General features: G+C 52.9%; 1 protein-coding gene and 1 long non-coding RNA gene across 2 annotated transcripts in view; one reads left to right on the top strand and one right to left on the bottom strand.

The window, feature by feature from the left end:
* Asap3 (ArfGAP with SH3 domain, ankyrin repeat and PH domain 3) overlaps positions 1–11,660 on the top strand; it is a 37,801-nt gene extending 26,141 nt beyond the window's left edge. The window contains 21 exon segments of the mRNA XM_040756341.1: positions 473–584; positions 805–890; positions 1,301–1,376; positions 1,507–1,593; positions 1,765–1,874; positions 3,614–3,683; positions 3,874–3,961; positions 5,003–5,051; positions 5,144–5,334; positions 5,409–5,542; positions 5,777–5,871; positions 6,027–6,204; positions 7,600–7,685; positions 7,818–7,933; positions 8,501–8,568; positions 8,651–8,758; positions 8,868–9,063; positions 9,854–9,957; positions 9,959–10,080; positions 10,621–10,711; positions 10,973–11,660. Coding sequence (XP_040612275.1) covers positions 473–584; positions 805–890; positions 1,301–1,376; positions 1,507–1,593; positions 1,765–1,874; positions 3,614–3,683; positions 3,874–3,961; positions 5,003–5,051; positions 5,144–5,334; positions 5,409–5,542; positions 5,777–5,871; positions 6,027–6,204; positions 7,600–7,685; positions 7,818–7,933; positions 8,501–8,568; positions 8,651–8,758; positions 8,868–9,063; positions 9,854–9,957; positions 9,959–10,080; positions 10,621–10,711; positions 10,973–11,047 — 2,242 coding nt within the window. The 3' untranslated portion in view covers positions 11,048–11,660.
* Positions 6,348–11,803, bottom strand: LOC110342935. The gene is made up of 3 exons (XR_002385117.2): positions 11,666–11,803; positions 10,240–10,309; positions 6,348–9,267 (listed from the first exon to the last, which is right to left on the bottom strand). It is a non-coding gene; the product is annotated as an uncharacterized LOC110342935 (long non-coding RNA).
* Positions 11,804–13,362: the final 1,559 nt, after the last annotated feature.

Raw genomic sequence — 13,362 nt, 5'->3', positions numbered from 1 at the left:
ATCTTCAAACCCTTCCTCTTTCTCTAGCTTAAAGGAGATGCTTAACTGGTGGGAACCAGGCCCACTGTGGTCCTCCCCATTGCCATTGCCTCAGGCAATATCCCATCCCTGTCCATCTCTGCCCAACTCCCTGAAGCCCTCCACCTCAAGGTATACCACTGTCTGACCCCCTCCTGCCTAGGCCAAGCTTCCTCCAAGCTGATGTGTCAGGCTTCTAGTCCCAATGCAGACATGACTTCCTAAGCTACCATGAGCAGTCCAGGTCTCTCTTACTCTCCTGACTCTGCTTTGATTTGATTTGTGTCTTTCTCCTCCATGACCCCCTGCACTCCCCGGACCTGCCCCATCCTCTGTTGTTGTCAGTCCCAGCACACAGGTGGCATAGGGAGGGGCTTTGTTCCCACATTCATGGGATGGTGGATGGATAGGGGTTGCTGAGGCTTGTTCAAATGCCTCTTTCTTTATGACCTAGGGCCAAGCTGGAGAAGGAAAGGGATCGAGCCAGAGTCACAGGAGGAGGCCATGGGGAGATGTCCCAGGACACACAGCGAGAGAGGCGAGTCTTCCAGCTGCACATGTGTGAGGTGAGGTGTGACTCCCAGTGAGGACGGGCTGTGTGTGTTTCCTGTTTGCCTCTTCCAGACCCTCAAGACTCTAGTCACAGGCTCTACGGCAGGCCAGCTGGCCTGTAAGATGTAACCAAGGATCAGTCATGGCTAAGAGAATTAGCCCTGGGGTGGGGAACAAATCCCCCATCATTAGGTGCCGGCTCACAATCACACTTCTTGTCCTGTCTTCTTCTAGTATCTTGTCAAAGCTGGAGAGAGTCAGGTGAAGCAAGGTCCAGACTTCCTTCAGAGCCTCATCAAGTTCTTCCATGCCCAGCACAAGTAAGTATTTCCCTGCCTCTACCTTTAGTGCGTTGTGGGGGACAGGACCAAGCACCCCTCCAGTGTTTGAGACCTCTAGGTCTCAATGTCTGAGCAACACTTTTATTGCCCAGATGTACAAAGTACTCACCACTGTTCAGGCACTAAGGATTGGGTATGGTGATCCCACTAATCCCCCAACACCCCCAGAGCAGATACAGCATTTCTCTATATTTTGTAGATGGGGAAACTAGGGCCATTATCAAGTTCTCATGGCTAGTCAGTGAGATCCAAACCCAGAGAGTCTCACCTCTGCTCTCATCCTCAGGCTGCGTGCCAAGGGTGCCCTATAGGGATCTTCTCCAACTTCTGGCCTCATCCACATTTCCATCCCTCCCTGGTCCCCTTGTTTGGCCTCTGGCCTTTCTTAGCTTCTTCCAGGATGGCTGGAAGGCAGCTCAGAGCCTGTCCCCCTTCATCGACAAGCTGGCAGCCTCAGTCCATGAGGTAAGTCTGGCCTGTCCCCTTCGGGAAGCTGTGAGTGTGGAGAGCTGGCTTAGCCACAGAGTGAGACGCTGCCGCAGTGGGCTGCTTCAGGCTCTGCCCTCACTGGCCGTGGTTCCTGCTCTGCCCACAGCTTCGGCAGACTCAGGAGGAGGAACTGCAGAAGCTGACCCAGCTCCGGGACTCCCTCCGAGGGATGCTGCATCTGGAGAGTAGAGAGGTCAGGCCCTGAGTCATTCTAATGTCTAACCCACCCACCCCATCCTGGCATACGGGGAGGGGGGGAGGGAGAGAAGTTCCCAAATGTCCCCCCCCCCCCCCCCCGGAGCAGTGCAGCACGGGGCTCTTCCCTCCCAGACACCCTGAAGTCTCCTTTACATGTCTGGGGCAGGAGCACCCAAACCGGAAGAACTCAGGGGTCGGCTACAGCATCCACCAGCACCAAGGCAACAAGCAGTTCGGGACTGAGAAGGTGGGCTTCCTGTACAAGAAAAGTGATGGGTGAGTGATGCAGAGAGCTCAGGCAACTTGCCCAAAGACACACAACCAGGACATGAAGGTTAGAAAAGATACCCCAGTGACTATTGTCCTTATATTCCTGTGGGCCATTTTGTACAGTCTGATGGTGTACAGTTATCAAAGGAGAACTGGGCATGTGACTCTTTGCTAAAGGTTATTCTTCAAGAATTGCAGCAATAGCACCATCCACAGCATATGCCTTTAATCCCAGCATTTGGGAGGCTGAGGCAGGGGATATCCATGAGTTTGCTGTCTAGCAGCAGTTAAGACTTACCTTCATCCTTGCCCTCTATACAGTGCACTGTATATGCCTAGAAATGAAAGCATCAATTACACCTTGCTTCCTGGCATTAACTTTTCATTTTAGAAAGGGGCCAATGAGAGCCGGCTTTGGTGGCACACGCCTTTAATCCCAGCACTCGGGAGGCAGAGGTTGGTGGATCTCTATGAGTTCGAGGCCAGCCTGGTCTACAGAGTGAGTTCCAGGACAGCCTCCAAAACAATACAGAGAAACCCTGTCTTGAAAAACAAACAAACAAAAAAAAGGGGGGGCCAATGAGATGGCTTAGAGCAGTGGTTCTCAACCTGTGGGTCACGACCGCTTCAGGAAGTGGTTTTCAGCCTTCCTAATAGTGCTACCCCTTAATACAGTTCCTCATGTTGTGGTGACCCCAACCATAAAATTATTTTCATTGCTATTTCATAACTAATTTTGCTATTATTATGAGCTGTAGTGTAAATATCTGACATGCAGATGGTCTTAGGCTAATCCTGTGAAAGGTCATTCAACCCCCAAAGAGTTGCGACCTACAAGTTGAGAACTGCTGCCTTTCAGAGTCGTCTAAGACCATCAGAAAACACAGACATTTACATTACTATTCATAGTAGTAGCAAAAAATTACAGCTATGAGGTAGCAGTCAAAGTAATTTTATGGTTGGGGGTCACCACAACATGAAGAGCTATGTTAAAGGGTCACAGCATTAGGGAGGTTGGGAGCCACTGGCTTAGACGTAAGGGTACTTACTGTGATGCTTGACCACCCAAACTCAATGCCGGGAACCCATGTGGTAGAAAGAGAACTGACTGTATTAGTTACTTACCTGTTGCTGTGAAGAGACACGATGACCAAGGCAACGTATGGAAGAAAGAGTTTATAGGGCACTCACAGTGCCAGAGGGTGAGTCCATGGCCATCATGGCAAGGAGCATGGCAGCAGGCATCACATCTCACCAACAAGCACAAGGCACAAAAAACCATACAGGGAATGGCATGGTTTTTTGAGACCACACCCCCAGCGACACAACCATCTCCTCCAATAAGGCCACACCTCCCAATCCTTCCCAAACGGTTCCACTAACTGGGGACCAAGCATACAAACATGAGCCTATGTGGACTATTCTCATTCAAAGCACCACACTGACTCCCTCAGGTTATCCTCTGCCCCCACCCATTCGTGTACCTTGGCCTCACACACAAAATAAGTAAGGCCATGAGTTGTGTTTCCTCCATCAGGCTAGCTCTTGGGGTACCAGAGTCATACCGATCCTCTAGAAGAGGAATTCCAAAGCGTGAGGCCGTCCCCCCTCATGCTAGGAGCTTCTCGAAGGCCAAGTGTGGTGGTGACAGTGAGTGGGAAGGAAGAGGTCATCGATTCTGCTCTCCGATGCAGGGGAATTAGATGTGAGCCACTGGTCACTTTTTCTGTCCTTCTGGGCTTTAGGATTCGAAGAGTCTGGCAGAAGAGGAAGTGTGGAGTCAAGTATGGCTGCCTGACCATCTCGCACAGCATGGTGAGGCCCCTTAGGGGTTCTGAGCAGACAGCTGCCAAACCCTTAGGTCCAGCGTTAGAGATCCCTGCTTAGGATCCGCATCCCCTCTCCTGGAGGCACAGGACTTTCACGATTATTAAATAGAAAGGAGGCAAGGTATTCAGAGGCCCAGAGGGTAACATGTGTGTCCTGCACCCTCAAATTCCCACAGATCAACCGACCCCCGGTGAAGCTGACCCTGCTGACTTGCCAAGTGAGGCCCAACCCTGAGGAGAAAACATGCTTCGACCTGGTGACCCGTGAGTAGCCTACGCCAGCCCCACCCTGCCCAGGGCTCCTTCTGAGAGGCTGCAGCCAGGGATCGGCATCCAGTCCCACTAAATAGCCGAAGGCTACCACTGCTTTGGTGCCTGGCTTTAAGGGAGGTGAGGGCAGGCTGGGAAGGAGCTGCCCTTTCAGGCCAGGAATGTAGCTCACACTGCCTAGCACACATTGAACTCTGGGTTCTGTGCGGAGAACCACATAAAACTAGGCATGGTGGTGCATGCCCATAATCCCAGCATGGGAGATCAGAAGTTCAAGGTCACCCTCAGCTACATGGGGAGTTTAGGCTAGCCTGGGCTACATTTTTTTTTGTCTCATTTTTCTCTAAAGGCTCTAGTCTTCAGGGATCCCTCTTGGAAGGAATGAGGAAGAGACCCAGGACTCTTAAGATTGTGGGCGGGGTGTCCAGAGGAGAGAGGCACATGTAGAGACCCTTGGAAGACCTGACCTGCTGTAGGAAATTAAGGGCTGTTTGAGGAGAGCATTCACATTTAGCCTTGAGAGACCCAGAGACTGTAGCATTTAAGAGGGGAGGTCAGCAGGGCGGGAGGCTTGGAAGCAAAATGCAGACTTCCCCCATCGCTCTTACAAGGGACTTCCCACAGGAGCAGTGAGGCAAGGCCTGGAGCTGCCCCTCATAGGTCTAGACTTTGTTCCCCAATAGTCGGGACCCGTGGGGGTCTGGAGGCAGGGTGCCGTATGGTTAAAGTCGTAGATACATCAGTTTGGGATCTGGCAGGGCTAGGTGAAGAGGGAGAGGTAGGAAGGAAGGAAACTAGAGTGGGGTGGCAGCTGGAGGTAAGGGCCATGCTGTGCTTGAGCTGGATGGGGGGGTGTGCTATGGGCTGACCCTGGATCCAAGGCTCATACAGAGAGTCTGGCTGGGGTCTTGCTTTGGAGATGGCTTCTGCAGGAAGTGACACTTAGGAGGGCCCGATCTCAGGGTCACATAGGTGTTTGTCCTGGGGATGGCCTGCAGGATCTGTGTGCTTGATGCCCTTTTCTGTCACCCACAGACAACCGTACATACCACTTCCACGCAGAGGACGAGCTGGAGTGTGAGGCGTGAGTGTGGGCTTTGGGCCAGCAGTGGTGGGGGCAGGGAGCTCGGTCCACACCCGTCTCCCGTCCCCAATCCTCCTATCCCATCTGTACAGATGGGTATCTGTGCTGCAGAACAGCAAGGACGAAGCACTGAGTAGCGCCTTTAATGGGGAGCCCAGTGGCGGCCCGTGGTCTTGGGGTGGCACCAGGTTGGATGCAGAGCCCCAGGACCTCACCAAGATGCTCATTGCTGAGGTGAAGAGCAGGCCGGGGAATGGCCATTGTTGCGACTGCGGGGCTGCAGGTCAGTGGGGAAGGTTTGGTGGAGGTGTGGAGAAGGGGCTCCGGGCTGTAGGCTTTAGCTGTGCTCCTCTGCAGACCCCACGTGGCTCAGCACCAACCTGGGGGTGCTCACCTGCATCCAGTGCTCGGGTGTCCACCGCGAGCTGGGCGTGCGCTTCTCCCGAATACAGTCTCTCACCTTGGACCTCCTGAGTTCCTCAGAGCTGCTGGTGAGAGCAGGGTCAGGGGTCAGAGAGAATGTTAGGAGTGTGGGGCTGGGCTTGGGAGACCGAGCTTGGCTAACTGGGAATAGATCCAAAGTAACCAGAGTGGTGTTGGTAGGGGCGGCACCTGCGCAACTGTGGAGAAGGACTGGACTTTGAAGGGTGAACCCTTCCAGGGGCTCTGTCCTAACACCTGATTTTACTTGCTGACTCAACACTCACACTGTTCTATGTCTGCAGCTGGCTCTGAACATCGGAAACTCCCGCTTCAATGAAGTCATGGAGGCCCATCTGCCCTGTCACAGGAGCCCTAAGCCCTCTGCTGAGAGTGACATGTAAGGGCATGAGTGGACGTGCTGGCTCCCAGGGCCTGAGGGATCTGGGGTCAGAAGGCTGGGGAGAACAGAGCCCTCTGACCTGGAAGTTACCAGGACACCAGATCCTCCTAGAGGGTGGTTCCAGAAATTACTGTTGTCTATTGTCTTGGTAGGAGCAGCCGTAGGAACTACATTGTGGCCAAGTATGTGGAACACAGGTTTGCACGCCAGTCCACACCTGAGCCCCAGAAGCTGTGGACAGCTATCTGCAACAGGGACCTCCTGTCTGTACTGGAGGCCTTTGCCAATGGGCAGGACTTTGGACAGCTGCTGCCAGGGCCTGATGGGCAGGTGAGAGCCCCCTCCCAGGGCCACTTTTAGCTCATGAGCACGTGTATATTCATCAGATCCCCCCTCTAGCTGTCACAACTTTCTACCATCTGCTCAAATGTCACACATTAAATGGACAGAAAATAACTCCAGCCAAGCCGACCTAGCTGGGAATCCCGGCCGCATCTTTATTAGCTGTGTGACCCAAGGCTGTTGCTTCACTTCTCTGAGTCCTATTTCCTTGTCTATAGCATGGGCCAACAACAGCCTTGGAAAGTGGGAAAGGGCAGGTCCAATTAGAGTCGTGAAAGACGCTGTATTTTTGGTGGTATATATCTATGAGGAAGGGTTTCAGGATGATCTTAGAAGTGGCTGTGACTCATTGGGCATTTAAAAACCGGATGTTATGACCCTGGCTTAGTGGTTAAGAGCACTGGCTGCCCTTTCAGAGGACCTGGGTTCAATCCCCACGATTCACATGGCTGCTCACAACTGTCTGTAACTCCAGTTCCAGGAGATCTAGTACCCTCTTCTGGCCTTTGTGGGCACCGTATGCATGTGGTGCACAGTCATGCAGGCAAAATATTCATGCACGTGAAGTTGTAAAAAGAAATGAAGGTGATCTTTTAAAAACAAAACAGCTGGGTGTCCTCGGCTGTGGTGCAGCTCTGTGATGGAGCATAGTGAGCTTAGCCTGTGAGGCCCTGAGTTAGCCCCTAGCAGGAGTGGAGGTGGGGCAGGCCGTCCCTCAACTGCATGTCTGAAATCATCACAGGTGACAGTGAGGGCATAGTGCTTGAGTGAGGTGGGCAGCAGGACCACAGCTCCTGGGTAAGGTGGGCAGCAGGACCACAGCTCCTGGGTAAGGTGGGCAGCAGGACCACAGCTCCTGGGTAAGGTGGGCAGCAGGACCACAGCTCCTGGGTAAGGTGGGCAGCAGGACCACAGCTCCTGGGTAAGGTGGGCAGCAGGACCACAGCTCCTGGATAAGGTGGGCAGCAGGACCACAGCTCCTGGGTAAGGTGGGCAGCAGGACCACAGCTCCTGGGTAAGGTGGGCAGCAGGACCACAGCTCCTGGGTAAGGTGGGCAGCAGGACCACAGTTCCTGGATGAGGTGGGCAGCAGGACCACAGTTCCTGGGTAAGGTGGGCAGCATGGACACACTAAAAAGTAGGAGAAAAGGAGAGCCCCAGCCCGATAAAGATTTGGGGACACCTGCTCGAAAGGGCAAGGAGGAACCACTGAAGGACGCCATGAAGGGACAGCCTGGGCTTTCTCACGTTTCTTTAATGTGAGGGGGGTCTGTCCATACGGTCTCATCTCTGGGGTTGCTGACCACTTCATAAGCAGAGATGCTGGGGTAGCAAGGGTTCAAGAGGGCAGCTGTCGGGAAACTCAAGCATGTGTGTGTTCAGGCACCTGGAGAGCTCGCCCTGCACTTGGCCATCAGAGTCGCCAGCCAGGCTTCCCTGCCCCTAGTGGACTTCCTCATCCAGAATGGGTGAGAGCCTGTCTGCCATCAGCAACCTCCCTGTGCCCCCACGCCCTCCGGGTCCCTCCCTCTCCCCTGGGATTTTGACCCCCTTGCCTGCTCGTTTCCTTCCCTGAACCTCCCGCAACCCTCTCCTTGCAGTGGCCACTTGGATGCCAAGGCCGCCGATGGAAACACCGCGCTGCACTTGGCTGCTCTCCACGGCCAGCTGGACTGCCTCAAGCTGTTGCTGAAAGGGAGAGCTCCTGTGGGGACAGGTGCGGCCTGCGGCCTCCTCCAGACTCCCTTTCTGACTGCCCCATGTGGGGCCTCCTGCCCGTACAGACCCAAACACTGACAACAGGCACACTCTTCACAGGCATAGTCCTACTCCTGGCTTGTTTCTGAGCTCCTCAGTGGCTTCTCAGGGGTGGGGGCTGTCATTCATATCTAGAGCCTCAGCTTTCCCACCTGTAAAATGGGAGTCTCACAGAGCTAGTGAGCCTGCCAAAAGGTATGGATGGAGCAAACTAAATCCTATCTGAATCTGGGTACACTAGTGATGTAACTGTTACCCAGCTTACTGTGTAACATGTATCTGGTCCCGTGATCTGTACTGTTTATCAGTGAATCCTTACAGCCTGGTCAGATAGTTTCAAGTGTCATATTCATTTTACAGAGGAGACAGTTAAGACCCAGGGAGGTTGAGTAGGTCACCTAAGGCCACACAGCTAGGAAGTCAGAGAGTCAGTTTTCATACCCAGACAATCCAATTCCGAGGCCCATACTAACCTCTAAGCTGCCTTGACTTTGACTGTTGTCCCTGGGTTTATTACCCTCCACAGTAAATGATGCTGGGGAGACAGCTCTGGACATTGCCAGGAAGAAATGCCACAAGGAATGTGAAGAGCTGGTGAGTTCGAGGACAGAGGCCGCCCTCCAACCCTTCCTCACCCTATCGGCCCTCATACATGGCAAGCCTTTGCTTTTGGCAGCTGGAGCAGGCACAAGCAGGGACCCTCACCTTTCCTCTCCACATGGACTACCCGTGGGGGCACTCCATGGAGCATGGCTTTGACAGTGAGGAGGATGAGGATGAGAAGGTAGGCCCAGCCCTTCCCCTCTGGATGGCACCAGACAAGAGCCATATTGGGCCTGCTGTGGGAAGGGGCAGGTTGAACTGTGGAAACCAAGATGGCCTTGTCCCCACAGCACTGTCCCGTGAAGCCCCCAGCTAAGGCCTGTTGGAGCAGTGGGAGGCTGGACATCAGCAACAAGACATATGAGACCATTGCTAGCCCAGGACCAGCCACCTCTCAGAGCCAGAATGAGAACAGTCCCCCACCCCTGCCCGTCAAAAACTCTTCTAGGACCATACTTCCAGGGCGAGCAGGACATTCCAGTGGAGGTATAGTTGGCTACCCGGAAGTATTATGATCATGCCATTTATTGAGGGACTCCTCGCTGTGTGGGGCACTGAGCTGCGAGTGCACGCCAGAGCTGAGTGTGCTGTCACATGCCTGCAATCCCAGATAGAGGCAGGAAGATCAGGAGTTCAAGACCACACTAGCCTGGATGCTGAGGTGAAGACCAGCCTGGGCTCCTTGAGACCCTGTGAAAACAGCAAGGAAGAGTGATGGCGGCAAGCCCATCCTGCCGTCAGAGTTCCCTTAGGGTTACCATCCTCTCCTTCAGGCAAAGGGAGAGAGAAACATTTCTACTTTCTTTTTTTATTAGATTTATTTATTTGTGTCTATTAGTGCTCTATTTGCACATATGCCTGCATGGCAGAAGAGACCATCAGACAGAAGAGGGCACTAGATCCCATTATAGATGGTTAAGAGCTACCATGTAGGTGCTGGGAATTGAACCCAGGTCCTCTAGAAGAGCAGCCAGTGCTCTTAACCATTGAGCTACTTCTCCAGCCCCACATTCCTACTTTCTTATCACAGGGAGCAATTAAAAAACAAACATCACGGGCTGGAGAGATGACTCAGAGGTTAAGAACACTGGCTGCTCTTCCAGAGGTCCTGAGTTCAATTACCAGCAACAACATCGTGGCTCACAACCATCTATAATGAGATCTGGTGCCCTCTTCTGGCATGGTGGAACACTGTACTTATAATAAATAATAAATAAATAAATAAATAAATAAATAAATCTTAAAGAAAAAAACCCACATCACTTTGTGGTTCTAGATTGCTCTGACACTCCCAGTCTGAGATCAGAGTCTCCTGAAGCCTCAGAGAACCCAAGCAGTCCAGCATCTTCCTCATCCAGCCTCACCAGCTTTGTGGAAGCTGGGGGGGCTGAGCCAAGCCCCGTCTAGCCCTGAAGAAGGCCTCCAGGAGCTACCAGGCACCTCCCGACCTGGGCCAGCACCTGGGACCACCCCAATTGAGGTGTATCACCCAGTCAAGTTCAGGTTGGTAAGGGCTGGCCATGCTGCCCAATGTGCCTCCTGACCTCTCTGGGCATGTGCTGGCTTCTCTACCTTTGAACAGTACCTGTCTGAAGCCTGGGTCATAGTCTTCTCACTCTAGGACTCCAGTTGTAGGCTGGACCTGGATGAAGGGTGGCTTACCTTTTCCTCTTCTTATCACTTGCTGTCAGGTCTGCCAGGAGAGCCAAGGAGGAGACTGGGGCTTGGGTTGCTGAAGTTGGTGGGAGGAGAAAAAGCTTAGCCCCTCCTGCATGGGTCCTTCTTAAACCCTCATGAAATCTTCACCTGTCAATCCAACTGTCTCTCTTCTCTGCAAACCTTTTTTGTCTAGACTTGAGTTTGGGGAGAAGTGGACTTGGGCACATCCTCAGAGCCCAGACATCCAGGGCCTGTGATGACCCAGCCTAGGAGTCTGGTGGACTCTGGTTCCCCCTCTAACACTACCCCAGCCTTGTTTGTCTATCTGAGTCCCTCTGAGGGGCTCTGGGCAGCAGGGTGACATTGGCCATCCCTGCCTTCCAGCTCGGAGAGCACTCGATCCTACAGACGGGGAGGTCGGAGTCTGGAAGACAGTCCCTGTGCCCGGCAGCCCCTGTCTAGAAGGAACATTCTGGTAGGAGCCCTGGGAGTGTGGTTGGAAGTGTAGGTATCTGGGTTGTAGAGCTGGTCAAGAGCAGGCATAGAGGGGAGGGAGACCTCTCGCCATGGTGGCGACACTATGAACGGAGATGGCCACTGTAAAGCCTGGTGCCCCCCTCCCCCCCCCGCTCTAGCCCAGAACTGTGTAGAGCTGAGTGAAGCCCAGCTAGAGCCATTTCCCAGAGAAGATGCAAGAGGAGCTTTAAAAGTGTCAGCTTCGTCCTTCTTTCCTCAGGTCTGCCTCACGGAAGGAGATGGCTCAAAGACCGGGGTTCAACCGGCAAGTTCTCTGCAGCTTTTGCATGACTAGCTCCTTGCTGACCCCTCATGGCCCACATTGGACCCCGACATTCAGAGCTGGGGACTTGAGCCCACAGAACTGGGAGCTCACCTTCCCTGGACCGTGTCCCTGCCAAGGACACTGGCCCTTCTTTGTTGGGGCTGATGTCCTGGACCAGGCAGTCCTGAAGTTAGATCTGAGCTGCCTGAGCTGGGTTCCGTTACACAGCCCTCAATCCTCACCAGGCCAGGACTGTTCTCCTTACAAGGGTGGAACCCGCTCACCATCAATTAGGTCCAGGCACTATCTTAGGGGCTATTTATCAGTCTGGTATTTTCCTTTAATGAATTCCAGCTTTACGTCCAGACCTTTGCTAGGCACTGTGGCTGCCACATGAATAAGGCAAGCATCCCACAGGTGTGGCCCCTTGCTGGAAAGCTGCTCTCAAGAACTGACTTGGAAGGAACAGAGCCAGGCTGCAGAGGACGGACACCCCTGGTCTGATCATTACAGTTGTTACAGCCTGTGCTGCACAGGCAAAGTAGTCCAAATGCCTCCCTTAGAGGGGCAGCCTTGACACCCCCCCTCCCCGAGACTGTACTGTGTTCCTCAGCCAGGAAGTAGAACCGGAAGTAGAGTACGACTCACCTGTCTAGCTGCCTCCTCGATTCAGCAGGACAGAAAGGAATGGTCTGGGTTGACTGATCCTACTTCTCTCACTTTTCTCTCGATCAAACCAGAAGCCTTCCAGTCTAGGGAAAGTGAGGGACCAAGAAAGAAAAAAGGAGTTGGGAAGATAAGAGAAGCTTCAAGAGTCTGCTTCCCAGGAACAGAAATCCCACCATTGCTCAGCCACAATTACAAAGCCAATGCTATCAGCAACCATGGACAGCTCTGTTTTATAGCCTCTTGGTGCTAGGTCCTACAGGGGTGGACCAAGCCAAATGCGGGCGACCAGAGTTCACCCAGTGAATGGCTAGGAGTTGAACTGTTCACCCTGGAGGCTGGGATGGTCCTTGATCCTAAAGAAGCAGAATTGCTTCTGAGCCCCCAGGGTGATCAGCTTTTGTTCATCTCAGACTTACTCTTTTATTCATCTCTAGTAAAGGATTCTTGGGGGGAGGGATGGATCCTCCTGGTTCATCTATGGGTTCTAAAGAGTAATAGGAAAAAGGACTTCTGGGACTTGGGATTCTTTCCCTGGCCCTGGTGAGGGACAGGGCTGGTAAAGAGTAGTGGTCACAGTACAGGCAGGGAGTTTTGCTCCAGGAGACATGTGTATGGCAGATGTTTCCAACCAGAGGGTGCATCCCGGAGCGTCCTCCAGCACAGTGTCTTTTGTCCGTTTTGAGTTGCTGTAGTAGAATGCTGGAGTCTGGGCACTTTGTACAGCAAAAGGTTTTATTTGGCTTAGGATTCTGGAGATTACAAAGTCCAAACAGCATGTCATGAACACCCTGTAAAAGGCTCCCTGACTGTCACAACATTGCAGAGAAGTGGAAAGTTCACACCTATGTGTGGAGATCTGTTTGCTTTATAAGAACCCACTCTTCTGAGATTCAAGCTTCAACCCCTTCCAAGGCAGTACCACCATTACCTCCCCCTAGGCTCCACCCCTTAAAGGCTCGGTCACCACTCAACATTGCCACATCAGGAATCAAGGCCCTGGCATGTAAGAAAACACACTCAAACCACATCCACCTGCATGGTAATGGTCCGTTCTATGGTAATCAGTTAGCCAGTCCAAAATGTTGTCGGCACTAAGTCTGAGAAGCCCTGCAGGAAAGCACACTGGACTGGAGTATGTGAGGACTTCATGTTTGGACAATCCCAGGGTCCCGTGATTGCCCTGAGGTGATGACTTGGGCAAAGTAGTTTGTGAGGTGACTCCTGGAAGCATAATGGGCAGAGAAGTGAAACAAGGTCAGCAAACAATAAAGGAGGGCAAGGAGAAGGTTGCTGAGAATGTGCTTGCCACACAAGCATGAAGATGTGAGTTCGAATCCCCAGAACTCAGGTAAAAAGGCAGGCAGGCAGTGCACTCCCATACCCCTGACTCTGTGGAAGCGGATACTAGGGGATCCCCGGGGCTTGCTGCCCGCTCCAAGTTCAGTGAGAGACCCTGTCTCAAGTAGTAGCATGGCCAGCAATCGAGAAAAGCGCTCATCAGTCTCTGCTCAGCACAGGTACCAAACACATCCACACAGGAGCATAAAGGATGCCAGCACAGTGGCACCCAGCTGTAATTTCAGCCTTCCGGGGCGGAGGCAGGAGCATAGTGAGTTAGGAAATGCATCCCATCTGTCCCTTGGAGAGTAAAGGATGGAGTGTTTACCACCAATGCT

This window comes from Mesocricetus auratus, unplaced genomic scaffold, assembly GCF_017639785.1.
Source record: "Mesocricetus auratus isolate SY011 unplaced genomic scaffold, BCM_Maur_2.0 Super-Scaffold_100014, whole genome shotgun sequence".
NCBI lineage: Eukaryota > Metazoa > Chordata > Mammalia > Rodentia > Cricetidae > Mesocricetus > Mesocricetus auratus.
The sequence above is the reverse complement of the archived record's forward strand: the minus strand, read 5'-3'. Positions and strand labels throughout refer to the sequence as shown.